The sequence below is a fragment of the Mirounga leonina genome, unplaced genomic scaffold (genome assembly GCF_011800145.1).
Source record: "Mirounga leonina isolate KUSES-001 unplaced genomic scaffold, KU_Mleo_1.0 Mir_447, whole genome shotgun sequence".
Lineage (NCBI taxonomy): Eukaryota > Metazoa > Chordata > Mammalia > Carnivora > Phocidae > Mirounga > Mirounga leonina.
Genome location: NW_023270757.1, coordinates 5,594,815 through 5,620,957, shown reverse-complemented (window position 1 = coordinate 5,620,957; position 26,143 = coordinate 5,594,815). Strand labels below are relative to the sequence as shown.

General features: G+C 40.2%; 1 protein-coding gene across 1 annotated transcript in view; it reads right to left on the bottom strand.

Annotated features, from left to right (window-relative positions):
* The window catches only part of FREM1 (FRAS1 related extracellular matrix 1), a 236,825-nt gene that overhangs the window by 43,302 nt on the left and 167,380 nt on the right, over positions 1-26,143 (bottom strand). Inside the window, exons 23-28 of the mRNA XM_034987965.1 lie at positions 25,497-25,719; positions 20,909-21,053; positions 17,025-17,166; positions 14,166-14,361; positions 9,494-9,758; positions 145-559 (exon numbers count right to left, since the gene is read on the bottom strand). Coding sequence (XP_034843856.1) covers positions 145-559; positions 9,494-9,758; positions 14,166-14,361; positions 17,025-17,166; positions 20,909-21,053; positions 25,497-25,719 — 1,386 coding nt within the window. The remainder of the gene's footprint in view (positions 1-144; positions 560-9,493; positions 9,759-14,165; positions 14,362-17,024; positions 17,167-20,908; positions 21,054-25,496; positions 25,720-26,143) is intronic.

The window sequence follows — 26,143 nt, the reverse complement described above, 5'->3', positions numbered from 1 at the left end:
TTGTGTTCCCTCTCTCGCTGTGTATCTCTCTGTCAAATAAATAAATAAAATCTTTAAAAAAAAAAAAAAAGGAAGAAGGAAGGAATAGAGAAAAGTTGTTTTCTCTACATCTGTGCCAATGACCTGTGAGTTTGCCATACTTGCCTGGATGGTGAACGACACAGGCTCTTGGCCCACTCTCCCAGCCACGACAAAGCCTTGGTTTGTCCCATCTGTGGCCACAAAGGTAAAGCAGTCAACCCGGGAGTCCCCTCCCAGGTGCCTGTAGGCCACATCCCTGCTGTCCACATCCCGCTGAGTGAAGTTGTGTCGAAGCAGCTCTGTCCCCCGCAGGTGAAGCTGGCCGTGCTGTGGGAGCTGGGCCAACACAAAGGTGAGCTTCTCCGCTGGGGTGTCAGGGTCGGTCAGCTGGAGGAGGTCAGGGGAAAGCAGGCCCGTGGCGCCTTCGGCCAGTCTCAGCCCCCTGTTCCTGGTCACCACAGGTAAGGCTCTGTCCACAGTCTCCAGTGTGATCTCAAACAGCCCGTGTTTGGTCTGCAGGCCATTGCTGACGAGGAATCTGGCAAAGAGAGGCAAGGGCATCTGGTAAGCGCTGTGAATTGTGCAAGACTGTTGAATCTCAGATCTGTACCTCTGAAACAAATAATGCAATATATGTTAAGAAAAAAAAAAAGAAGAAGAAGAAGAAGGTAGCGGGAGGGGAAGAATGAAGCGGGGGAAATCGGAGGGGGAGACGAACCATGAGAGATGATGGACTCTGAAAAACAAACTGAGGGTTCTAGAGGGGAGGGGGGTGGGAGGATGGGTTAGCCTGGTGGTGGGTATTGAGGAGGGCACATTCTGCATGGAGCACTGGGTGTTATGCACAAACAATGAATCATGGAACACTTCATCTAAAACTAATGATGTAATGTATGGGGATTAACATAAGAATAAAAAAAAAGTACAAAAAGTACAAAAAATAAAAAATAAAAAAAATAAAATGTTGACAGAGCATCAAAAAAAAAAAAAAGAGAGGCAAGGGCAGCCTTCAGCATGTAATCTTGTGTCACCATCTACTGGAATGAAATGATAACAATACACACCTTTTACTTAAGGACATGTCGTGCTGGGACTCAAATGAAAACCCAAGGGCAGATCCTTCAGAAGGACACTGGTCTATCTGTTAAACCAGTCACTAGGTAGCATACCAATTACCTACAACATTCTATGCCCAAAAGTATTTTCTCGACACTGGCGGCAGACTCATGTGATGGAGCAGCCTAATTCTGCCAGTGGGATTTCTCAGGCTCGTCAGCATTTAGAATCCCTTGCCCCAAATAGGAATTTCACATACAAGTAGAGCCCTTGCATGAGTTTGAAGAGTACATTCATTTTATATGCTTATAATTTTGCAACTGTATTTTCTTTGTAGGCATTTAATAAGGTAAGCTTTTAAGACTGGTAATTGGGGGCCAATCCAATGACTGATTTTGGCTATTTCATTTTATTCATGTATTTTTGTGGTAAATTCCTTCTTTTAAAAAAGATTTTATTTATTTATTTATTTATTTGAGAGAGAGAGAGAGAGCACAAGCAGGGGGAGCAGGAGAGGGAGAATCAGACTCCCCGCTGAGCAGGGAGCCCAATGCAGAACTCGATCCCAGGACCCTGGGATCATGACCTGAACCGAAGGCAGACGCTTAATTGACTGAGCCACCCAGGCATCCCTTCATGGTAAATTTCTTAACAGCAAATCACTTTACTCAGCCACGTAATCATGCCTAACTCATCTCCCCTCCCCGGGCCTCATTTTCACCCTTCTGGAAAGTAAAAGATTGGACCAGACGATTGCTAAGGACCATCTAACTTTAAAATATCATGTGATGCTCTAATCTCATATTTTTCCTGTGCTTCTACATTTGCCCCTTACAATATATATGGGAGTTACGCTAGACAAGGATTACTTACCTAATTTAAAGAAAAAAAAAATTACGGCAGAAAGGTACACAACGTAGTGGGAGATCATAAGGCAGGCAGGAGACAGAGCTGGGATTAGAACCAGGTTTCTGGACCCCATACCTCCTGCTCTTACAGAGTTTTTAATACAGGCCAGTTTAACAAACCACAAAGACAGACTTGTGGTACCTGAGCACCACTGCAGAATGATAAAGAGAGAGCTCAAATGATACCAACTCAAGGTACTCACACACCCTTGGATTTGTGATTCCATAATGTGCTTTTGATTTTATTGATCACTAAATCCAGCCCACCCACCACTGCCAATGTCAACACAAAAACCAATCGAAATGATCTTTAGAACATGTCCATGTGTAAGTTTGATTTGAAAGGCAATTGAGAGTATCGTGAAATTAAGCAAACCAAAGGCACTACTGAAACTCCAAAAAGTTAGCAAACCACTACTCCCATGTGGAGTCGACAAATTCACTGTAGACCAAAGAGGTGAACTTTGAAATAATCATGGAGTTGTATCTGTTAGTTTTTCTCCATGTACTGTGGTTGCTAGAAATATTCATGGAGGAGATACTCTTATATTCCACAGATGTAAAAAAAAAAATCTCTAAAAAAATGTTTTCGTAGAATATAACCTGAAATTATAGAAGAATTTTCTTCGGATTTTTTTTTTTCTTTTTAACTAGAGAAGATACGAGGTTTATATTTATTTTACTAATCTGACAAATTTGACTAACAAGTTCTTTACTCTTTGTAAAATGTGTCTTGTCCTTCAGGGTTTAAGGGTTGATGCTTTGCTTGAAACCAGGTTGTATGAGCACAAACAGTCAACCAGCCTGCCTGAGGAAGAGGGCTCAGAGAAAGGAGCAGCTGAACAGAAAGGAAAGGAACAGGAGTTTGGCTGAGCAAAGATTTCACTTTGAAGGCTAAGCTAAAATTTTTGAGCTTTCTAATTATCTAGATAAGACTGCCTACAAGGAAAAATACGATGTGATGCACGGAAAAACGAATCTATTCCTTTTTGCTAAGTGAACTCAGTAAGTGGAAAATTTCAAATAAAGCAAATTTTTGACATTTCACACGCCTTGACTTCTAAAGAATATAACCTGGGTTTTTTTCTCCACAGCATTATTTTTACAATCTGAACAAAGATACTAACTTTAAAATTGTACACTGAGTGAAATCACATAGTTTCCTTAAAACAAAACAATCAGTTTTTCTTTTGTAAAGCTAAACGTTTACTAAGTATGTTTGAAGCAAACAGGAGAATTTCATTGCTGGATCATGAGTGTTTACAAAATTAGTTATTTTTGAAAAAGCAAGAAGAAACGCACCCAGAAAAGTATCTGTGTGTTCGTCATCTTTGTACTTATTAGTCACTTTGGCAGTTTCAAATGTTAAGTGATATGCATTTTTAAAATGAAAATCATGATCTATTTCTCGGTGAGAGCTTTTCATGGAATTATGCTTTTATGCCGTTGTTTTCCTGTTCCTTTTTCAGGTCTCCTTCCCTGGAGCCTATCATCTAACCCGAAGTAAAAGAAAAGGAGACTAGGCATTCCCTTGGTGTCTCCAATTTCTCTTTTCTCCACTTCACCCCTCCAGAAACATGTTCCACGCCTCCCATTTCAAACAAATTGGCTCTCTATTCTCTATCAGGTCCCTATCTCACAATGTGCTCTTGTGGAAAGTTTTAAATCAGCTGTTATTATAGAGTAGCACAAATTTAAGTGAAAAGAAATGCATTTTTAGTATTAGTATGATTCACGGAAATTAAAGAATTTGTGCCCCATTAAAAGCATGTCAAATATGGGTGGAAAAGAAAGGGGAAAGGCGGAGAGAGATGGGGATCGGGAGTAAGGAGCTTCAGGGGTGCTTGAGTGAGTCACGGGGGGCATTCCGACTTTCCCCTATGGAGACTGAATTCTGAAAACGCCTCGAAGCTCAGTCTCAGGAGAGCCATAATTATCTACCAATGCATGACCTGCGTGAGGACACTAAAATTATCTTATGATTCAGGCTGTCCGTCTCAGACTCCTCCCTGCCTGATGATGGGATCTGACCACGTTGGAAATCGGCAGCCTGCCATCAGACAGATGGGACTGAGGGCAAGGGAAGCCAGGGACCATATAAGAGTAAGAAATATGTTTACTGAGGCCAGTGTTCCCAGCTGGGACACCGAGGCAGCTGCCTGTGCTGACCGAAAGCTAATAAGCCAGTGGTAAAAAGGATGAAATTTCTAAACATGACTGGATCAAACACCTCATTCCACTTTCACAAGTAACAATGCAAACCAGTCACAGGCAGAGAAACATTATCAGAGGGAGACAGGGTGAATGGTCATGGTTGGCTTCCCGGTCAAAATAAGCCTAGCAGAACAAGGGCACCAAGGTCAGTGCTGTTCGCGTCTGCCAAGGTTGACCAGATGATCTTCCAAATGCTTTCCCCCGCTGCCCCCAAAGAAACCTTCCAGATCTATTTTCAAGTGTTAAAACAACAGTGCCATTCCAAGGTTAAGAAGCTGGTGGTATCAAGGTAGCAGCCTCTTCTGGGGATCCGTTTTTGTTTAATTTTCCTCATTAAGCTCCCCCTGAAAAGAGATACAGCCAGGATTGACCACTGTCCTCATGAAATTTGGGGAATGACTCTCAGATTTGTCTAGGGTGCCTGCCTGGTCTCATTTCACCATTACCATGGTGCTTTCAGGCTTTCTGCATTTCCTGGCAATAGAGTTGGCTGAAGAATCTGCCATCTGTCATGGCATTTAAAAGATAAAAATGGAATCATAAATAGAGCCAGTTCCTCAGGAAAAAAAAAAAAACAAAGTCCAGCCAGCATGTCAAAATGGAGGACATTAGCATGTTCTTTTAGTCCCCGGCTGGCAGCAGCTGAAGTCAGCTTGCTAATCACTTGGTGTCATCTGTCCTCGAATGTGCTGCCAAATCTTTCTTCCAGGCCAGCAGCACCAAACAATGCAGGGGAAATTTAGGATTCACAAAATATTTTTGCAGAAGGTAAAATCTGACCATTAAACTCCCCCGTTTAATTAATGCTGCCATATCTTACATTAAAAAAGAGAAGGGGGCAAAAATCCTCTGCCGCAGAATTTATCTCCTCTACCCAGCCAAATTCCTTGCCAGATTTAACAGCAAGCAACATAAATTTGGGTGATTAGATTGGTTGCATATATTTAATTTTTAAAAAGCACCACGATCACACACTTAATTCATTAAGACCGACTTTCAGCTTTGGTTTAGCTCCGCTCGACAAACAACACAGCAGCCCATGACTGGGGGAGTGAAATGACAAGATTAAAACAAGGGTCTTGGGCAGATGTTAGGCTCTTCCATTATAAACATGTAAAACTGCCCGCCAAACATCAGAATGACCCACTGAGGTTTCTTCACACAGGTGCATTTTCTCCGTGAATTTTTGCTACAATGGAAAAATCTCTTAAAAATGAGATCTTCTCCCCAGTGCAGCTGATACTCAGTTACGTCAATGTAGATGACTTTCAATGCCTCTTGGAACCTTGGTTTTCTCGTGCATAAAGTGGGAACATATCTGTCTCAAGGTAGTGGCGTAAGGCTTAAGGGAAATGATAGACAAAAGGGAGTCTAGTACACTGCCTGAGGCATCGCAGGTATTCAAGCAATACTAGGTTTCCTTTTTTTTTTTTAAGATTTTTATTTATTTATTGAGAGAGGGGGAGGGTCAGAGGGAGAAGCAGACTCCCCGCCAAGCAGGGAGCCCGATGCGGGACTTGATCCCGGGACTCCAGGATCATGACCTGAGCCGAAGGCAGTCGCTTAACCGACTGAGCCACCCAGGCACCCTTCAAGCAATACTATGTTTCCTATGCGTAAATGAAGGGATGGGACTAAATCAATGTTTTTCGACCCTTGTTTCCTAGTCTTGAGTCCTTCAAACACCTTCATAATTTTTGCCATCTTCTTGTACGACCTGTATTCTTATTACTATTTTGCTTTAGGTCACCTCACTCTTGTACTTAAATAAATGTATTTAAGAGGCAATCTTTTAACTAGAAAAGCTGAAAATGTTTACTACTAAAAACCTAATCACCATAAATACTGCAAAAATAAATGCAAGAAAACAGTGTTTTTAATTCTAGCTAGGTATTGTGGCCCAATGGCTTGGAACCCAAGGCCAGTACTGTCTGCTAAAAAGGAAAGCAGTTAATACTGAAGAGCTGTTAAAACCATACGAGCCCCAGCCTGAGACTTCTTTCTTGAAACAATTAGGAGGACTGTCAGAACTACAAGGGACTAGTTTCTCACCCTGGATTCCCTGTCATTTATTGCTTTCTCCCTGTATCAACCCACATCATTTTGCATCTTTGTATCATCAGTGGTGCAAATTACTCACATTGGGAAATAGAGCCAGAGCCTTTTTGCTAAAAGAAAATCCTGCCCAGGAGCCCAGTGTGGAAAACAAACTAAAAAATAATAAAAGAACCAAAACAAAGCTCTATCAATAAACTAGGGTGAGGGTCCCAGAGCCTCACCAATTCAACTCCTTCATGTTCTGTCTCTGGGAGGCCCCAAGACGGCTTCTGTAAATCCTCAAAGCTCCATAGAATGTACTTGGAACAATGGACTGGACCAGACCAGTGATTGCTAGTCCTGACTACGTCAGAATCCTCTGGAGAGCTTTGAAAAATACAGATTTCTGGCCCAAGACTGGACTTAGCAATGTCACCTCCCTGGAGTGAGAGTCAAGAATGTATTTTTATCAATCTTCCCAGTAACCCTCTTGAAGATCTAAATATTTAAAAAATTCTTGGGGCACCTGGGTGGCTTGGTCAGTTAAGCATCCAACTCTTGGTTTCGGTTCACGTCAGGATCTCAGGGTTGTGGGGTCAAGCCCCATGTCGGGCTCCGCCCTGGGCATGCAGCCTGCTTAAGATTCTCTCTCTCCCTCTCCCCTCTAAAAAAAAAATAATAAAAATTAAAAGTTCCTAGGATAAATAATTTCTAAAATGTTATCCCGTATGACTTTCTATGGATGTGGATTAGGAAATTTTTAGAGTATCATCAATCCTCACATACAGAAATTTTGTATTTCATTCTCTGCTCCTCACCACCATCTAATTAATATCTAAGCTTGATTTCTGGACATCTATATGCATTCATTGATTGGCTTCTCCAGCAGGCTCACTGGTTTCTCCAAACAGTCATTAACGTCTTCCGCAGACTCTCCCATGGGCACTGATTGGGGAAAGTGGGAATGGACAGGGATAAGCAGTTCCAGAAATGGGCGTAAAGTTAAAAGTCCTGAATCTGATATACACTTATTAAGCCAAGGAGCACCCAACCTCCTTAAGTAACCAGGTAAAAAAAGAACAATCGTCGCTCTTCTTTGTACAATTTCTTTCCTCCTTCAAGATTAATCTTAGTATTGTAAACACTGGCAGAAAAAGGGGGCCAAGGAAAGAATATAATAAATAATAAGAACAATAATATCAATAATAATAGTAGTAATAAGAGCAGCTAATACTTATTTCATTCTTCCTATGTGCCACATATTTTTAAAAGTACTTTACATGCATAAACTCATTTACACCTCCCACCACCCCTGTGAAACAAGTAGTATGAGCATCATTTCTTTTCACAAAGAGGACACAAGAGCACAGGAGGAGGTGTGATTTGACCACAGAGCGGTAAGTAATGGAGGTGGTAACTGACCCCAAAGCCTGTGTCTTAACAGCTCTACTCTACCACTTCTGGAGCAGAAGAACCAGCATGAAAAGGAATCCCCACATCTGATGTTTTAGTTAATGCCCAGCAACACTCAAACATTGAATTGTTATTTAGATATTGAGCAACCAAATGATTATCTACTTAAGGACATTTTGTCAAGAGAAAAAAAAGCAAAAAAGAAAATATTAGTTCAAACTTCCCCAAATTTTTTAACAGTCGATTGTCCCAATCATCTTTCCAAATCGTAATTCCAGAAAGGCAAGCAAAATCATCTTTCCTGACATTAAAACGATGTTTATCATAGCAAATATATTGAATTTAGAGAGAGAAAATGTATGATTATGATAAATGCTACATTTACATTAGTTTATAGTGCTCTTTTGAATATTGTATTCTTTTTTTTTAAGATTTTATTTTTAAGTAATCTCTACACCCAACGTGGGCTCAAACTCATGACCCCGAGATCAAGAGTGGCATGTTCTTCTGGCTGAGCCAGCCAGGCGCCCCATTGGAAGTTGTATTCTGACACGGTGAAAGCTGTATTGGGGTTCAGAAGTTCTTCAAGTGTGGCAAATGAACCAATGGTCTCAGGGCCTCCATGTTAAGTGGTAAAACTCAGGACTGCATATGTACAATGATTCCCCCAAAGGCTAGTCCAGCCAAGATTTCTAGATTCTTTTTATTTTTTATTTGTTGACAGAGAGAGAGAGTGAGCGAGTGCGGGGAAGGGGGGTTACGGGGAAGGGCAGAGGGAGAGGCAGAGAGAGAATCTTAAGCAGGCTCCACGTCCAGTGTGGAGCCCAATGAGAGGCTGGATCTCGGGAACCTAAGATCATGACCTGAGCTGAAATAAGAGCTGGATGCTCACTCCAAGATTTCTAGATTCTCATCGCAGCCCTGGGGATATGGATTTCTATCAAGGACCTTGAGATCAACCAGCTTTGAGAACTGCTAAATAACAGCTCCTCTAGAGTTTGTCTTGCTTTATGTGACTGGAAATAGACTTCAATGTCTTAAATGAATGTGGACTTTCACTGGTGTTGTATCTTTGTCTTTTCACCGGATTGTTATTCATCCCAATGATTTATTTGATACAGAATTCTTGAACAGGTACACAGCCCCCAATTATAACATTGTTTCCAGGGGGAAACATGATCCACCTTAATACAACATGCTTTATGATATAGTTCCTGGAACATATCCTGACAAAAGGCAATGTCTGCTTGTGCCAAATGTTTACTACTAAATACCTTTCTTCAGATAGAAAAAGATACCCCCAAAAAGCAGGAAATTAGTTTTCTATGTCTCTCTTTAGCTGGGACTCTCAGCTCTTTACATCCCTCCCCTTAGAACAGCTGAGATTTAAGATGTGCTTTATTTTTATTTTTTTTATTTTTTTATTTTTAAAGATTTTATTTATTTATTTATTTGAGAGAGAGAGAATGAGAGACAGAGAGCAGGAGAGGGAGGAGGGTCAGAGGGAGAAGCAGACTCCCCGCCGAGCAGAGAGCCCGATGTGGGACTCGATCCCGGGACTCCAGGACCATGACCTGAGCCGAAGGCAGTCGCTTAACCAACTGAGCCACCCAGGCGCCCAGATGTGCTTTATTTTTAAACAACAATATGTAACAACTGTTTTTATTTAAACACTTTCTGGCTTTGCTGTTGTTCAATTCATTGTAAACCTCCCCCTTTCGTACATCTAGGCAGTAGAAGACCACTGCTGCATCAGAGTTGGAAAAGAACTCATTTTCTGTCACCTTTGGTCTATCTAAGCATTCATTCGGAGAAGGGGTTCTGAGAAGTTTCTTTGGGCTCACCTGAAGGTGTCACGGGAGACAGCTGCCTTGCTCTTATGTACATAGCAGACTGTGTGTCCTGCTATGTCCATTTGGCTGAAGCTTGTAATGGGGACTCCAGGAGAGCGGACATACTCAACCTGGCCATAGCGCGGAGGGGAGGTGATGACATAGAGTAGTTCCTCGGGTTTGTCTGTTCCATCCACAGCAAGGAGAGTGCTGGTCGTCAAGAAACCTCGGTCACCTTTAGACACCACCAGCGGTTTCACAAGGATGACAGTATCACCTGCACAGCAGAAAAGCTTGCAGTCAAGATCCAAATTAAAAAAAAAAAAAAAGAACGTCCAAAGGTAAATGTAAAAAGCAAAGGCCAAACAGCAGATATCAAAATTAATATGGTATAGAAAGGTTGATATAGTTATGGTTAATAAAAGAATAAGGCAAAAGACTGGAGCAGAAATGACACAGCAGGGGACATACACACAGCCAACAAAGATACAAAAAGAGGTTCAAATCTCATCAATCACCGTGGAAACACAAATCAAGATCACAAGAGGTTATGGCCATGTTGTAACTCTTTGATTTGCAAAAATTTAAAATTCTGATGACATCAAGTGCTGAAGAGGATGTAGAGAAGCTCGCGTAAAATTCTGGTAGGAACGTAAAGGGGTACACAATTTGGCATTATGCTGTAAAGAGTAGAATATTCACATACGTCGTGACCCAGAGATTCCACGCCAGCTGTGTGGTGGAGAGAAGCATACACCGGCCCCCAGGAGATGGGTACCAGAATGGCCACTGCAGCCCTGTCTTCATCGAAAATGCTGGAGACAACCCAAATGCCTTTTCAAAAGGTAAATACGTAAGCAAACTGTGGTCTAATCGTACAACTGAATTGCATACGGTAGCGGTATGAATGAACTAGAGCCACATGGGACAACACAGAGGTAGCTTGTTACCATTTGTTCCTTGCATGAGCAAGTCCCAGAAAACCATAAACAAAAGTAAGAATGTGAACACAGAATTCAGGATGATGGTTCTCTCTGAAGGACGGGAGAAGCCCATGGGTAGATGTTTATTACTGTCAATATTCCAGTCCTTGAATTGTACGGTGGTTGCGCAGGTGTGTATTATGTATTTAAAAGAGAACAAATGAAAGAGTGTATGAAATGTATAAATGAGTGAAGGAGATGTAGGAGATGTGCGTCACATGTGGACGAATGGTGCAGTTTTACAAACTAAGGATGATAATCCAATTTTGTTCACCTCATTCACTTAAAAAAATGATCATAACTCTAATATTGAGCTGCTACTTTGTGCCAGACACAGGGGTAAGGCTGTTTTACTTCACACCAACTGTGAGGTAGGGTATTATAATATTTCCCAGGTTATAAATGCGGAAACTAAGATACAGAAAAATGCTAACTAACTTGTTAATCATGATACAATTAATAAAAGGTGGAGCTAGGGGTGCCTGGGTGGCTCAGTCAGTTAAGCATCTGCCTTTGGCTCAGGTCATGATCCTGGAGTCCCGGGGTCGAGCCCTGCATCAGGCTCCCTGCTCAGAGGGGCGCTTGCTTCTCCCTCTCCCTCTGCCCCTTCCCCTACTTGTGCTCGCCCTCTCTCTCTCCCTCTCTCTCTGTCAAATAAATAAATAAATAAATAAATAATCTTAGAAAAATAATAAAAGATGGAGCTAGAATTTGTATTCTAGCCATCTGACTCAAGAGCACAAATTTGAACACTAGATTATTTTGTTGCTTCTCTGTAATGTATCAGAGCTCTTAAATATCAATACTAAAAGAATGAATATCCAAGAGGAAATATGTGTGAAGTAAATGCCAAGCCATTCCTAAATTTAAAAATACAAATTGTCAATAAATTTGAAAGACATTCAGTCCCATGAGGAAACAAACAAAAAAAATATATCAAGGAGGTACAACTAGGCCAGTGGTTCTCAATGAGTGGCAACTTTGGCCCCCAGGGGACATTTGGCAATGTCTATAGACATTTTCAGTGGTCATAGCTGGGGGTTCCTATAGTCTTCTAATCAGTAGAGGCCAGAGATGCTTCTAAACGTCCAATAATGTGTAAGAAAGTCCATTACAACAAATTATCATCTATCCCAGGACTGAGAAACTGTTTCAGATGATTAAATTGGTCTTTTTGGTAGATTATTGATGCTTTTAACTCAAAATGCTATCCAACTTAGGTGCAATGGAGAATCAAAGAGCATCCTAACTTTAAATCAAAACCTGGGCCCCAGATGGGGCTTGCCTCCTGGGAGTCCAGATGAATACATCAAGGGAGTAAGAAGAATGAACAAAGCTGGGGACACAAAAATCACCCACAGAATGTTTCACCAGGAGCAGAAGATGGATCTGAGAGGAGGAAGAGCATCTGGCCTTTCCTCGATGCAGTTTTTCAGCACGGGGACAGCAGAGTATGGTTCAAGGTCAACCACAGATGATGTCCCTTTAAGCTTCTCTCAAAGATCTCCACATTATTTTTGCCAATGTGCACATCACAAGACGCGGAACAATTGGAAGGCCAGATGTTATTTATAATCACTCTCAAATGGAGATAACCCAAATGCTCAATATTAGGGTTATGGCTTAGTCTAAGTATTCAGGGTAGTTTTATTCAGAGATGAACAATGACAGTCATCAAGTTATGCTATGACCTGAGAAAATTCACACTAAGTTTTTAAAAAATACAACACCGTATAGATATAAAACACACCACGATGTAAAAAGAAGCAAAGGGAAGGAATTTGGAACTTCTGAAAATACTAGGAGGTTAATAAATCTGTTTGATGTAAGCATTCACAAATCCTTTCAGAAGAGAATCCCACGTCACTTGTGGCAGAGACTGGCCAGGCGCTCACCAGCCTCATTTTCCTTTCTTCCTGGGCATACCGCTAGACTTTCCACTATCCAGCCTCCCTTAATGGGGCATGTGACTATGATTCAGCCACTGGAAGGTGCAGAAGACAGGGGCCTCCAAGCCCAGGCCAGGCATCCTCTCATTTTCCTCCACGTTTCACTTTCATTTCCGGAGAGACTCCAAGGCCTTCAGAGATGAAGGATCTTCTAGTTGGAAAAAATCCCCAGATGGCTGCACAGAACAGAACTCTCCTTCACCCCAGTGAATGCATCGTGCTTAGTAGCCAAGGGCAGTCTGTCCTAATACATTAGCTGTCTGCACGATACATTACATTACATTTTGCATTACGTTTTGCCTGGACATGTATTGATGATGAACATAGTAGCCTTTCTTTCGTGGAAAGAAAGAAATGCATACAATAATATCTAGTTTCTCTGAGGGTCCCTTATTGGCCATCTTCAAGGAGCATATTTTACAATCAGGAAACAAGCAAATAAAATACGTTATTTTAGAACCCCAAATAAACATCTCAAAATCGATCAAGCTGACTGAAACTAAAAAGAGAAAGATTCAGGATAATTGTAATTTTGTCAATCAAGAATGCACTGAAGATCCAAGAATATGCTTGGTCCTAAGAATATAGAGATTCTGGGATGATACAGATGAACAAGAAATGAACGTACCTTCTTCACATAAACTCTAAGCAACATTATGAGGTAGTGACAGATGGGTATCAAGGGCTTACACTTTGCCTTGTTGAGCTTCCCTCCCAGTATTTTTTTTCACCCCCCTCCTTCTACCATTTATATGCTGCTGAGTCCTATTATACCAATGGGTCTGCTTAATTCAAGAGCAGCTTTGTATCTCATCATGTTCTCCCTTGTCCCCAGAAGAGTTGGTATTAGCACTTTCACAGTGAAAAGAGCAACAGTCTAACCTTTTCAGTGACAAAGTTCCTTTTTGTGATTTTTAAATTTTAAAATGTATATTTCTTTTTATTATTATATTGGAAGTGCTTTTCCTCTAAAACTTCATTTTCTTTTTTTTTTTTAAAGATTTTATTTATTTATTTGAGAGAGAGAGACTGAGAGAGAGAGAGCATGAGAGGGGGGAGGGTCGGGAGGGTCAGAGGGAGAAGCAGACTCCCCGCTGAGCAGGGAGCCCGATGCGGGACTCGATCCCGGGACTCCAGGATCATGACCTGAGCCGAAGGCAGTCGCTTAACCAACTGAGCCACCCAGGCGCCCCTGAAACTTCATTTTCAAGTAACAACTCTCTTCCTGAAAATAAAATTAGAGTTATCACATTGATTTGGTAAAATGTTACTTATAGCAGAAAACCCTGACTCTTAAAGCAGCCTGTGCTGCCATGTTGTGGGCAAGGCTGGATTTCCAATAGGCCTTCTGAAATTCTAAAAACAACAAATAGATGGGCTACTCTCATGAATCTCATAGCTGCCTGGCAGAGCAGGTGAGAAGTCAGGGAAGCAAATCATAAATGATGGAATTTCAGATACAAAGGATGGAAGAAAGAAAGGCAAAAAGAGAGGGAGGTAGGGAGAACAAGAGTGGGGGAAGAAAGGATGGATGGATGGATGGATGGATGGATGGATGGATGGATGGATGGATGGATGGAAGAAAGGGAGGAAGGGAGGAAGGAAAGAAGGGAGGAAGGGAGGAAGGAAGCGAGCGAGGGAGGGAGGGAAGGAGGGAGGAAGGGAATTAGTCGAAAACCTTTGAGTGCTTACATCAGCTCCCTTCTGGTTATAAAACTTGGTCCCAAAAAACCTTGAGAGAGATGCTTTTACCTTTTCCCATATCCTTGATGGTGATGTGACAGTCAAATGCTGGTGATCTGTTGTCACCATCCCAGAGGTAGAAGGTGAAGATGTCTTGGTCCTGGGAATCCATCGCCCCGGTATGTGTGTATCTGAGCAAGTTCAGATCCACTTCCTCCTGAGTGCATTTCATGCCAGGGTAGAGAGGGATCCAGTTCCTCCCTATCTGAAAGGTGCCAGAGTTAGTCAGCCGCCCGTGTTTTTTCTTTCCCAGCCATGTTAGTGGACATTTTCCATACCCCCTGTAAGCCTCCAATAGAAATGATATTTCAGCGAAACTCCAGATGCAATTTTTTTTTGCCATTTCACCTTATTTTTTTCCTTTCAAAGAAATACATTAAAACGAATTAAGACCTTGGGAAAAAACTACCTCCAACCAAAAGATTTTTGATAGTCATGTGGCAGTTCAACAGCGCTGCTACTTCCAAGGAATTTATCATGAGCAATCATAGCTGATTAAATATTCCAATTAATGAGAGCAGGTGGGTAATCGAGCTCCTGAAATTGATTCTTTAAAAATTAAATGTTTCACTTGAGGGTTCCTTTTTTTTAGTTCCTATCATTATACAATTAATCAAACTTATTTTTTAAAACTGGTTTATCACTGGGCTTATCTGAAATAGACAAAACAAACAGAACGAATATATTTACTCCCAGCACATTTTGCAGCCTTTACTGAAGCCTAAAGAAAATTATCAAGATCCCAAATCATTCCCTCTGTTTATATCTTGAGTCAGCCAAAAAATGTAACTGCAAATATCTTATTTTATTTTTTATCAGAATCTTCTAAAAACAAGCTAACATCAGTCCAGCATATATTCTGTACCAAACTCAGCACAGAAATTGTGGTATTCTCAATTAAAAGAGGTTCTTATGATAGGGGGAACTGACAACTGAGAGTATTCGAAACATAATAAATCTGTATCTGATTTATAATCATTTTCTTGTTATTCTCTGAAGATACATAACTTTCCCTAAGAACAGCTCATGAAAGTCACTTGACATAATTCAAGAAAAATGTCATCTTACAAACTTACTGTACAATATTATCTTGTACTTTTCCTTGTTTGGTTTAAGACACATTAAAATAGAAATTTAAATCCTTGGTTTGTTTTTTGTTTTTTGTTTTTTTCTTTCCTCTGACACATTATTCCACAGACTCCCAGTTCCTGGCAAAAAGGCTTCGCCCTCTCCTCTCCTCATTGTGTTACCACTTCTCTTCACGTCCTATTTGATAAAGTTTCCTCCTCTTTAATATTTCTGCTCATCTGATGTTTGTACGGAGGTATGTTCTGTCCCAGTGCTCACTGGGTAAAAGTTAGTTATGTTGTAATATTTAAGGTCATTATGTGTTTCCATCCTAAGATCTATTTGCAGATTTATTTTTAAAACGGTCTCTTTTGGGTTTTAAACTGGACAGCCTGCAATTCTATTTAACTTTTTTCTTTTGCAATCTTCCTGAAAAGTAAATACAGAAGAAGATAGCTTTTCCTGTCTCTCATCTCCATGCAATTCCCCATTTGCACTCCCAAATGCCGGCGCCAACTTGACAAAATCATTTACAAGCCCCCAAAGAGGAAAAAAATAAGAGTCAGATTCAAGGTGGGGCAAACTAAGGAAGGTCAACAAGAACATAAGAACGCTTGAGAAAGTCCAGGAGTCCTAGAGTCCTGGTCTCTGGTCTCGGAGAGGCTTGGCCAAGCCCAAGGGAGCTGGGAGAGAACTACGTGGCGCCATACTGGGAACCTGGACCCATCTGGATTTTCACATACCCAAAATACTTCGCTTCCCATGCTACCCAAATGTGTGAGCTCTCACTGCATTTCTGCTTCATTACTCTTTGAAATGAAATAAGGACACAGCTGTACCTCAATTTAAATCAGTGATTGCTCTTCACTCTGATTCTCTATGGTGCCTACGATCTAAGATAATCAAGCTGTTCCACGCAGAATGAATCCTTGCTGCTCTTCTACGACTGTGTCGACATTATATTAAAAGTTAAGCATTCAGTCAAATAATCACATTGGGGATGGTTGGTGGTGGTTGTTGCTAGCCTTCATCCATCATTCAAACAAACATTTTGATGGATTACTCATGGGACCTTTTCAAATGACTGATCTGTCCTGTGTGTTGGGCTACTCCTTGGGCATCAACCACACAGTCTGAATCAGACTGGTGAGCACCATTTGTGAAAAGACTGTCTTTTCTCCACTGTATTTTTGCCAAAGATCTGTTGACTGTATTTTTGTGAGGGTCTACTTCCGGGCTCTCTATTCTATTCCATTGATCTATTCGTCTGTTCTTTCATCAGAACCACACTACCTGAATTAATGCAGCTTTATAGTGAGTCCTAAAGCCAGGCAGTCCTGTTCCTTTAACTCTATTCTCCTTTTTGTTCACTATTTTGTGCCTTTTGCTTCTCCTCACAAACTTTAGAATCAGGTTGTTAATATCCACAACAAGTGCTCTACAGAGTCTATTTGAAAATTTTTTTAAATCTGTGGGGAATTAAGATATCTCAAAGGATGCCTGGTTCTCATCAGCAATTAGACAACTTGCTTTACCCCCATCACCCCCTCTCCCGAAATTTAGGTTCGATTCCGGGGAAGAGGGAACAATGAAGAACCTTAATACTGATTGAATTTACCCTGAGTTGAGTAAGAAAATTTAGCATGGTGTGAGTTCACCCCAAACTAAGAAAATTAAATTTTCTACCTCTGGGCAAAATGTGGCTATTGGAGAATAAACCCAGTTATAGAAATCTGCGTACTAAGAAAATTTATACCTGCTACATTAGTTTTGAAAAATAAAAGTAAAAAGGCCACTAACCTTGAGTTGAAGCTGCCCATTTTGGGGAAGCCTTTCAAAAAAATAGTAAATCCTCTCCCTGGGTGAGTCTTCATCTATGGCTGAAAGAACGGCACTAGAAATAATACGAGTTTCGCCCATTTTCACTGTCATTTCAGCCTTCCTGTAAAAAGGAAGATGTCTAAGTTGATAGGAAAATAGAAGGCATTGCTTTCGCAGGGGTCATTCACAACGACCATTACATTTCCCAATCTTCAACAATTAGGAAATGCTATTCCCTATGCAAAGTACTGCAAATGCAGAGTCAGACTCGTGAAACAGGCTCTCATTTCGCTTTACCCATGAAAGTCCTAAAAGACAATCAGTCAGCAACAATGAATGTGGTGTGAAGTAACTAAGTACTTCTGATTGTTTCTGTGCATTGACCTACACCATTTTATATTGTAATTTATTTAACAGAATGATTTTATTTCCAATATTTCACTGGCTACAACAACAGATCTGTGACATAAGTAAGCAAGATATTATCATTCAAATTTTACAGATAAAAACTTACTTAAAGATTAAATGGCTTAGCCACTGGGGTTCTGGTAGCCTTTATGAAGCACCATTATGAGTTTGGTGATACTTAGGCAATCCATGGCCCTCTACATTACCCTCCCTTTCCCTGGTAACGTTCCAGGTAGTGAGTGTTCTCTTCACAGTGACTGATCTTTTCCAAATACTACAGCTGCCAGGTTAGCCCCTGGCATCCTGAAGATGGGGCTGGGATGAGCAACTGCTGTTTCTACCATAAATATTGCTATTGTGGCTTTGCAAGTCCCCTCTCGTGCTATTCCTCTCCCAGCCAATATAGCCATTTTCCCTGGTCTCACCAAAGTGAGGAAGGGATTTCTTTCCACCTCTGTTTCTAGCTTTCGGTTTTGGTTACCACACATGGCCAAACGCTGTCCAACTTGACAGTTTGGTTTCTGATGAAAACTGGTGAAGTTTCCTCAGGATACAGATAAAGGACATTTCAGTAGCATCAACTGGCATTCCAATAGCCTTCCATGTTCCTGCTGACAAGCGAAAGCCCAGACACCTCAGTTCTAACCTCTTTTACTTGGTGACTTTCTTGCCTCTGCAGGACTGACATCTCCCCTGGCGGGAGGAGGTGGTTTTTGCCCACCTCTTTCCTAGAGAATATGAATCCCATTACTCTAGAAGGCCAACGAAGCAGTTGACTGGTTGATTCTGGAGATGAATGGTGCCATTAATAGAAACAGATTAATCAAAACAGGAAGGAGGCCACTGTAATGAAGAAGATAAGGAGTTTGGTAGGAAGAAAAGTGTCAGATTTAGATATGAGAGGGGCCAAAGGAGAAGAAAGTATGTCATAGTCTGAGTTACCCTGAAAGGGACCATGGGACATGGACCGTGGTGCAGGTCATTTATTTGCGAAGTGATCCCAGGAAGCAAGAGAGAGAAGTGAGGAGCAAGACAGGGAAGGAGGAATAAGGCAACAAAAGGTGTTTTTACGACTATGGGGCTCAGTGCCGCTGGGAATCCTTTGAAGAATCATATAGAATATGCTTCAAATTGTGCTTCTGGGGCACCTGGGTGGCTCAGTCAGTTAAGTGTCTGCCTTCAGCTCAGGTCATGATCCCGGGGTCCTGGGATGGAGCCTGCTTCTCCCTCTCCTCTCTGCCCGTGCTCGCGCTCTCTCTCAAATAAATAAAATAAATAAAATAAAATATTTTTTTTTAATTGTGTTTCTGAAGGATGGGAGTGTGGGACATTTATTTATGCACTAGCTCCTACAGGTTGAGAGCTACCGTCAGTGTTTTCTGCTGTGTCTGCACTCGGGCCAAATGAGCTTCACAGAAAGCCCTGAGGCACAGGACAAGCTCAGCGATGCATAGAGGCACTGGTAATGTGACCCTGACAGTGAGCCTGGTGTGTTCCAGGACAACAGCAACTACAGTCACGGGGGGGACTGAGGGAGCACGACCCAGAGACCCGAAAGCATCTACTACAGCATCTAAAAGGAGTAGCAAAGAAATGGAGTCAAAGGCTCTAACAAGGTCCAGCAAGGACAGACGAGCCGTTCAACTCAGTAGGAAGGCCAAGGGTAAATTTTAAGGGAGCAGCTTTAATAAAGAGGGGGAGGTTGGGCAGAAATGGACAAAGAGCAAGCTATTCCTCCAAATAGTTTGGCACTGAAATAAATGAGGAACTGGGTCATCTTTGTGGCTTTAGGGTGAGAATAGCTGCTAATAATGATAATAAGTAGCACTTAGAAGCACTTCCTGTGTACTAGCCAGTCTTTCAAGCACTTTTATGTATTTTAATTCATTTAATCTTTGCAACCACCCTATGAAGAGGATACTGTTACTATCCCCACTTACAAAGAGGTTGACAAAGAGGTGAAGTGACATGTTCGAGGCCACACAACTGGTTAGTGGCTGAACCAAGGCAATCTGGCTCCAGAATCGGCTCTCTTCACCACTAATTATATCCCTGTGTCTTGTTAGCAGAAGGAATAAGAAGGGAGAGGCTGGAGATGCAAGAGAAGAAAGTCATGGAGCACATCCTGGGAGGAAGCGAGAGGACACACGTGAAAGTGAAAGAAGAGGGAATACAACTTCCGCTCCACAGGAGAGAGGGGCAAAAAAGAAAAGAAAGAAAGAGGAGGGATTTGGAAGTAGAGCTGAAGGAGATTCGGTGATTCTGCCGATGAAACTATGCCAGCCAGTTTACTAGCAAGAACGCAGCACAGAATAGGAAGTCAGTGTTGAGTGAGTGCCCCGTTATTTGACCTGTCCGGTCTCAGTTTTCTCAGCAAGGATAATAATACCTACTTCCCATAATTGTGGTGAGGATTTAAAGAAATGTCTGTTAGAAGAGCCAATACAGCATCTGTCACAGAGTAAGCACTTAATATAACACCCGTCTGCACCTCCCTTCCTCTTAGATACAGTGAGGCCATCAGAAAGAGGTTTCATCATGCCACAATACCCTTCCTATTTTCATCTTTATAAATCAAGGTCATCCCAGTCCAACAGTCCAGCTAGATCATAGAAAACAGAAAGTCCGGCTGCAGACTTTTAGTGGAACTGATGTCTGAGATGCAACCTTCCAAAAAACTATCATCAGAAGAAACAGACACTTCTCTGTGCCCAGCACCAGACAGCTGGGCATCCTCAAGCTTTACCCTTATACAGTTGTGTATGGTGGTCAGTAATGCGAGCAATGGCTGGAGCTACAGAAATGGAACTGATAAAGACCTCTGTACCCTATGATCGAACTGATCAACTACAGAGGGAGATACCAAGATGGTCTGCAATTAATTACCTCAGAATTTTTAAATGATCATTTAAGTGATCACTTTGATATCAGGTGGCAAGGGAGTATTGATCCCAATGGAACATAGAGGACTGGTGGATCATGAAATAACCAGACGATGAAAGCAATGGAATTTGTACGTTTCCCTCAGCCACTCTTGGTTAAAAGTTTGGTCAAACCCACAGAGAGGACTGTCTGCTGTTAATATTATCACACTTTAGTTAAGTCTATACATCTACTGCTCTTTGGTGGGTGTGTACACAGGTATTTAAATACCCAGTACACTGTTCATTCCATACAGTAGGTTCAGTCTTTCTTAATTATTTACAACTAACTAGAACTTTTAGAGGAAAATAAAAAAATTAAAGGGTGAATTTAAGAACTGTTAGGGAGATGTTACATTATCTAACATTTGCAATAGAAGTTCTAGGTGTCTGAGTAGGTGGGACAAGTTGTGATAGACAGGAGCTGTCAGAGACTTGTTTCTCCCTGGAAGACAGACATGACATTTGTACCTAGTCTTCCAGATCTCAGAATTTTCTAGAACATCTGAAAGGGAATCTTTCCAGGGAGCTTACTTGCTCAGCATTGGTTTCTCATCATTAACTGGGGTGATCTCCACTGAAATTGTTCTTAATATCTTATGTTTCCCATCTGACAACTGGACTGTAAAGTCATCAGCAAGGCTCTCTGAGTCATCATGCACATACATCAACTTCAGTCCTGGAAGAAGGGGGGGGAAAAAGAGAGAGAAAGTAAATCTTTCTTATGATTAAGCCATTTCAAAACACACATAATCTTTTTTAATTTCCAAGGTATTGGTATCAGCAAGAGTTCATTAATCAGTGCAATAGGGTGAAATTAAACTGTTTTATGAAGTAAGACTGCCCTCTTAATTTGTTAAAAATTCCTATTTAAACACTTAAGTACTTGATAAGGATTTTTTTTTTAGAAATCAGTGAGGAAAGCATATATTACCTAATAAACTATATGAGAACAGTGGTTCATTACTTGGAGAAAATTATAGTTAGATACCTACCTCAAGCCAGTAACTAAAATAAATTCTAGATGAAGAAAAACTTAAATATAAAACTACTTTTCAAAAACCTACATAGCATTCATATGAAAATGCAAGAGACTCAGAATAGCCAAAACAATCTTGAAAAAGAACAAAGTTGGAGACTCACATTTCTCATTTTCAAAACTTACTACAAAACTACAGTAATCAAGACAGTGTGGAACTGGCATAGAATAGACATGTAGATTAATCTAATAGAAGAGAGTCCGGAAATGACCCCATACATTTACAAGCAACTGATTCTCATCAAGAGCACAAAAACTGTTCAATGGGGAAAGAGTGGTCTTTTCAATAAGTAGTGCTGGGATAACTCAAAAACCATAGGCAACAGAATGAAGTTGGATCCCTACCTCACACTACATACAAAAATTAACTCAAAATGGATGATAGACCTCAATGTGAGAGCTGAACTAGAAAAATTGTTAGAAGAAAACATGAGTAAATCTTTGTGACTTTGAGTTAGGCAATGGTTTCTGGATAAGACACCAAAAGCACAAGTGACCACAACAAAACAAAATTTAAAAAGGCAGATAATTTAGATCTCATCAAAATTAAAAATTGGGGGCTGCAAATGATACTATCAAGGAAGCAAAACAACAGTCCACAGAACTGGAGAAAATATTTACAAATCAGATACCTGATAAGGGAGGGTCTAGTATTCCAAATACACTAAGAACTCTTACAACTCAATGATAAAAAACAATCCAATTACAAAATTGGCAAAAGATTTGAGTAGACATTTTTCCAAAGAACATAGACAATATGTTCTCTTTCCATGTAAGAACATAAACAAATAGCCAATGAACTCATTAAAAGGTGCTCAACACTATTAGCTATTAGGGAAATGAAATCAAAATCACAATGAGATATTATCTCACACCCACTAGGATGGCTATCATAAAAAAAGAGGCAGTAACAAACGTTGGTGAGGATGCATAGACACTGGAACTCTCATACATTACTGGTAGGAATGTAAACTGATATCATTACTTTGGAAAACAGTTTGGCAATTCCTCAAAATGTTAAACATAGAGTTATCATATGACCCAGCAATTCCACTCCTAGATACACACCCAAGAGAAGTGAAAGTGTATATCCATACAAAAACGTATACATGAATGTTCACAGTCAAAAGTGGAAGTGACAGGACACCTGGGTGGCTCAGTTGGTTAAGCATCTGCCTTCGGCTCAGATCATGATCCTAGTGTCCTGGGATCAAGTCCTGCATCGGGCTCCCTGCTCACCTGGGAGTCTGCTTCTCCCTCTGCCTGCCACTCCCTCTGCTTGGGCTCCCTCCTCTCTCTCTCTCTGACAAATAAATAAAATCTTAAAAAAAAAAAAGTGGAAGTGACCCAAATATCCATCAACTGATGAGCAGATTAAATAAATGTGATATGTCCATACAATGGAATATTATTTGGCAATAACAAGGAATGGCATAGTACTGACTCATGCTACAATATGGATGAATCTTGAAAACATTATGTTAAATAAAAGAGACTAGTTACAAAAGGTCATATATTCTATTTATATGATTCTGAAATGTCAGAATAGACAAATCTATAGAGACAAAAAATACGTTACGGGTTGCCAAGGGTTGAGGAAGAAAGAGATAAGAATGACTGCTAATGAGTATGGTATTTCGTTTCGGGGATAATGAAAGTGTTCTAAAATTGATCATGATGATGGATGTACTAAAAACCTCTGAATGGGAGGCTTTAAAGGGGTGGATATTATGGCATGGGAATTATATCTCAATAAAGCTCTTTTAAAAGATTGGAAGAAAATACAAGTAAATATTTTATTTCTGAATGTAGAACATCTTCCTAATACAAAAACAAAAGAAAAAAATGTGAAGAAAAATAATGATAAATTTTGCCACTTATAATTTGTGATTTCTGTACTTAAGAACATGAATTAAAAGGCAAATAGAACAGAGAAAAACTTACCTGTAATATATGTGACCAAAATGTGAAGCATCAGTATTTAATGATCTCTTATAAGTTAATATAAATCAATGGAAAAATGAGCAAGAGACATGATCAAGCAATTTACAAAAGGTGAAACATAGATGGTCACGAAAGTATGGTAAATCTTACTCATAATTTAAGAATTTCAAATTAAGATAACAATGAGAGACTGCTATTGACTAGCAAATACACAAGAGTTTTAAAAAATATCCATTCTTGACTAGGAAAATAGGCATGCTCATGCATATCATGGAATGGCAATTTTTCCCTAAAAGTATTATAAACACTCACCTTTTTTACTAAGTAATTTCATTATAAAAATTTATGCCAAAAAAATTCTAAGAGATGTGGACTAAGATTTATGTTACAAAAATATACGTAAAATATGTTTATGTGTAATATCAAGAAATGAAAAGCTATCTGCATATTTAAAAACAGAAGACAGTTGTATAAAATTACAGTGCAGTATGTCCATGCAATGAAAAGCTGGAATTATTGCAAACCATGTTTTCAATCAGCACCTAAAAAGTAAGAAGTTTCTTATAGTTGATAAGGAAAAAAAAAGATTATATAATGTGGCTGCAGTTTTATAAGTCCTGTATGTTTGGGGTGGGGGGATGTATGTGAGAATATACTAAAGTTTTTTAAAAATGTAGCCATAAATGAGTCAAAAACAAAGTTGAAAATCTAATCTCTGAGAATGTCACCAAGTCATTGACCAAAGTATTAATTTATGTAAACCATTTATTTTTTCTTCAAAATCATTGTATAGTGCAAACTTCACACAATATGCATGCTTATTTAACCTAATAATATAATAAATAAAAATATTTAACCAAATTAAAAAAACAGACTTTCTTGAGACTAAAATTTGAATTATTATTCCTTTTCCTTTGTCTTAAATTTGAAAAGAAAAACACTGTAACAACATATTGTATTATTTGATACACATGGTTATTGATTTGGTAATGTCATCACTTAAGTCCCAGAGTTTGTTTCTTGGCAACTGATAAAAACTGAGAAATACATGAATTAACTTTTCAAACTCCAACGTGACACGATGCGGCGCAACTATTGCAAAATAAACTATGGGACAGAGCGCTTACCCTGGTTGGGGAATGGGGAAAATGTAGACAGAGAAAGGTGCTAAACCCATGCTGGATGGAGCCAAGACAGGAAAGGGAAGGTCTGGAGTGCCTGGTGGGTGGGTGGGGGTTGGGGAGGCTCCTCAGGGAGGTCAGAGGTTACCTGGTTCTGAAGGCACGGTGTGGGCTGACCCAGCAAACGGGGCTCAGGTTGGGGAAACAATATGTGAAGGCAGGAAAGAGAGTGAGAGTAGGCAGTGATTCTAGAATCACCCTTTCCCCAATATTTGAAAGTATGTTTATATTTGGAAAATGGGATAAAAATTGATTTTTTTAAAAGAGTAATTAAAATATAATTCAGGCTGCTCTTCCAGTGTGTCATTTCCTTAAAGAACAAATTATCTCCACAGAGAATAATGAGTTATTATATGTGGTTCTATACTCCTTTCAAACATAGAAATTTTGGCCGACAAATCTCTTCAAAGTTAGATCCATGATCTCAGTAGTTTTAAAAAGGAATTTTTTATTATGACATGAAAAAGTTGAAGCTAAAATACCCAAAATCACAAGTATCATTTTCTTTAAAGATTGATTTATTTATTTGAGAGAGAGAGAGCATGAGCAGGGGGAGGTGTAGAGGGAGAAGAGAGAGAGAATGTCAAGCAGACTCCCTGCTAAGTGCAGAGCCCAACACAGGGCTCGATCCCACAACCATGAGATCATGACCTGAGCCAAAATCAAGAGTCAGACACTTAACCGACTGAGCCACCCAGGCACCCCACAAATATCATTTTTAGTGATGCTCCCAAAGTGAAAGAAAACATATTAATTCCTTTTTAACTACCCACTATCTGTAACTGAGGCTCCATGCCCTACATTAATCCAGAGCTCAAAGAAAACCCTTGAGGGATAAATGAATAAAGTAGTTGAATGCCATTTCTTCACTTCCTGTATCTGAGGCTTATTATTATCTTTTCTGGGCTAAATTATTAAATCATCAACAATAAATGAATAGAAGTGGAACATGATCTACCATTCTTGAGAAGTTCCAAGGAAAAGTTCTGAACAAGTTCATGCTTCTGGCCAGGGTTGACAGGCTGCTTATTTTGAGGAAAGTCTTTGCTAAGCACCCCATTGATGAGGAGGCCATGGCGTGGTTTATGAGTGATGCTGAACAGCAAAGGGTCCTTGGGAACATCTAGATCAGCAGCTTTGATGATGGAGGAATCCAGTTCTTTCATCTGACCCTCACACACCTAAGCGAAAACAAGTCAGAAAGTCAGCTGTGTCGAAATAAAATTTGTCTTTTAGCAAATGGCTCAAAAGAAATAATTTTAAGATATCCTATTGCAAATTTTCTATGAAATGTGTGTGTAATGAGTCCTTAAAAGAAATGGCTGTTTTGGGGCGCCTGGGTGGCTCAGTCATTAAGCATCTGCCTTCAGTTCAGGTCATGATCCCAGGGTCCTGGGATCAAGCCCCGCATCGGGCTCCCTGCTTGGTGGGAGGCCTGCTTCTCTCTCTTCCACTCCCCCTGCTTGTGTTCCTGTTCTCGCTATCTCTGTCTAATAAATAAATAAAATCTTTAAAAAAAAAAAAAAAGAAATGGTTGGTTTAACATGAGCTTAGAAGAAAAGAATAAATCTATTAATCTCTCTCAGGTTTTCTCTGAAGATTTCA